Source organism: Tachysurus fulvidraco, chromosome 3, assembly GCF_022655615.1.
Source record: "Tachysurus fulvidraco isolate hzauxx_2018 chromosome 3, HZAU_PFXX_2.0, whole genome shotgun sequence".
Lineage (NCBI taxonomy): Eukaryota > Metazoa > Chordata > Actinopteri > Siluriformes > Bagridae > Tachysurus > Tachysurus fulvidraco.
The window spans coordinates 26,596,076-26,598,228 of NC_062520.1; the positions used below are offsets into that span (position 1 = coordinate 26,596,076).

The 2,153-nt window shown below is 44.9% G+C and overlaps 1 protein-coding gene across 1 annotated transcript; it reads left to right on the top strand.

Moving 5' to 3' along the window:
- Positions 1-556: 556 nt before the first annotated feature.
- Positions 557-2,153, top strand: LOC113651732 (adenosine receptor A2b-like). The gene is made up of 2 exons (XM_027160580.2): positions 557-882; positions 1,000-2,153. Exons 1-2 carry the CDS (start codon positions 557-559, stop codon positions 1,772-1,774), a joined length of 1,101 nt encoding a protein of 366 aa, XP_027016381.1. The 3' UTR covers positions 1,775-2,153.

Here is a 2,153-nt window from a genome sequence, read left to right on the forward strand (position 1 = left end):
CATAAGCTTCAGGTAATGTCGACATCAAACATATGAATAGGGGAAAATGTGATCTCAGTGACTTTGATGGTCTGGCTGGATTATGGATTTTAGAAAGTACTGATCTCCTGAGATTTAAAGATCTCTAAGAGATAAAGATTACTAAGAATGGTGTGAAAAATAAAACTAAATCCAGGGAACAGCAGTTCTGTAAGTGGAAACTCCTTGTTACAAAGAGGAGACTGGTTTGAGCTGGCAGGTTCCCTACAGGAACTTACGTACTGTAAGTAAGCACTCTTTAGAACCGAGACCAAAATGCATCCCAACCTTGAGGTGGATGAGCTACAGTACAATAGCAGAAGACCGCATGCGATTCCACTCGTTTTAGCTAAGAACATGAATCTATGAATGAGGCTACAGTGAGTACAGGTGCAGGTGAAACCAGCTTTTGCCTTAGAATGAATTTCTCTCCTCTATCTTCTCTATTAAAAGGGAAGCTTCCCTAGATTAGCTGGAAATACTCAATCTTTTAAAATTTAAAACATTTTTTTGTTCCTATCTTCCTCTCCCAGGCACCATGCATCAGGGTTGGCTGTACTCGTTGGTTCAGTGTGTGCTGTCGGTGTCCGTGATCAGCATGAATATCAGGCTGTGTATGCGTTTGGATTCTGGCTGCCACGTAAAGAGTGTTTCCTCCTGCCTAAAGCTATGTTTAGGCTGGGTAGGAGCCATCGGCGGTGTCATGGACATTCCCATCAACATGCTGTTGAACCTGAGGAGCACACAGTGCCTGTACACATGCATCATGCTGGTGTGCTTCCTGCTGCTGGTCAGACAGTTCACTATGTGGCTGCTGCTGCTTCTCATCCTCAACACGCACCTACATTGCCGACTAGGACACAGGTGAGCTGAGGGATTCCTGCAACATGGCTGTGCTATATGAAAATGTTCTTGATTGGAATCTGTTCATTCTCAGCTGTAATCCAGGACTGAATACTTGGTTATACGTATGTCTTGCAGGTATGCAGGGTTGGTAACACGTCGACGGATGCTGTGCCTGGTGCTCTTCAGCTGGCTCTGCTCTGTTGTAACTGCCTTTGCGCAGTTCATCGTGTGCAACTCATTGGACACTTGGGGAACGGATGGGTTGGGATTCATCTGGCCCAATCAGACTACACATAAGCCACACCCTCAAACCCCATCGGTAATTGGCAAGTACCTTCCTTATGGTGGATTCCTGTCCAAGTTCCTGGTGGAAGACCTGAACAACTTCACCTACGCTGAGATTCACAGCAGCCATTGGGGAGTCTGTGCTCATGACACTGTCCTCAACCCAGCCTTTCTGGTCTATGTCTATGACGTTGCTGTCTTTTACATTCCTCTACTTGTCCTGCTTGGTGTGTATGTAGATCTCAGCTGTGTGATGTCACGGCAGGCTGTGATGAGTCTCTCTGAGCTACAGATGAAAACCTCAGGCTGGTCTCGCTCTATGGTTATGTCCTTGTGTCTCCTGGTTCTCCTGTGCCTACCCCTTCACACCATACATGCTTTGCATCTCTTTGCCCCCAGTAGCCAATGGCCTCAATGGGCAAATTATGTTGCCTCCATATTATTCCAGGCATATGGTTTGGTTCCTCCGGTCCTTTTCATTTCGTCTCCTCAAAAAGCAAACACCGGTGGAGAATCTTTGTCTCTAAAAACAGCTACATCGCCGCTGAGGTCTAATCCCCCAAAACCCTTAGAGTTCTGTTCACCTGAGCCAATGGCAAAAGGCAAAACCTTTCTAGGGGTGTGATGCCACCATGTTGTTTTACACAAAATCGAAATGTTTGTCATTGCACCGAACGATGCTTTGTAGGCTAAAAAACAATTAGATGAATTTAAATATTGGTTTCGCCCCAGTGACCGTGATGCCTGCTCCATGAAAGTGATTCATGTAAGCTTTTCTTTCCATCCTTTCTGAATAATTAATGATTGCCTGTCAGCGAGCTGTAATACTCAAATTAATATTCCCTCGACATCCACCTCAAATAACAGTAATGGTCCTGTCCTAATCGCATGCCTCAGAAGGATTAACTGGCTACATGTACTATAGACCATTGATGAAGACTGATCTGAACATGTTTAATTAATCCAAAAGTAATAATAACATCTAGGACGGGAGGCCGTAATAA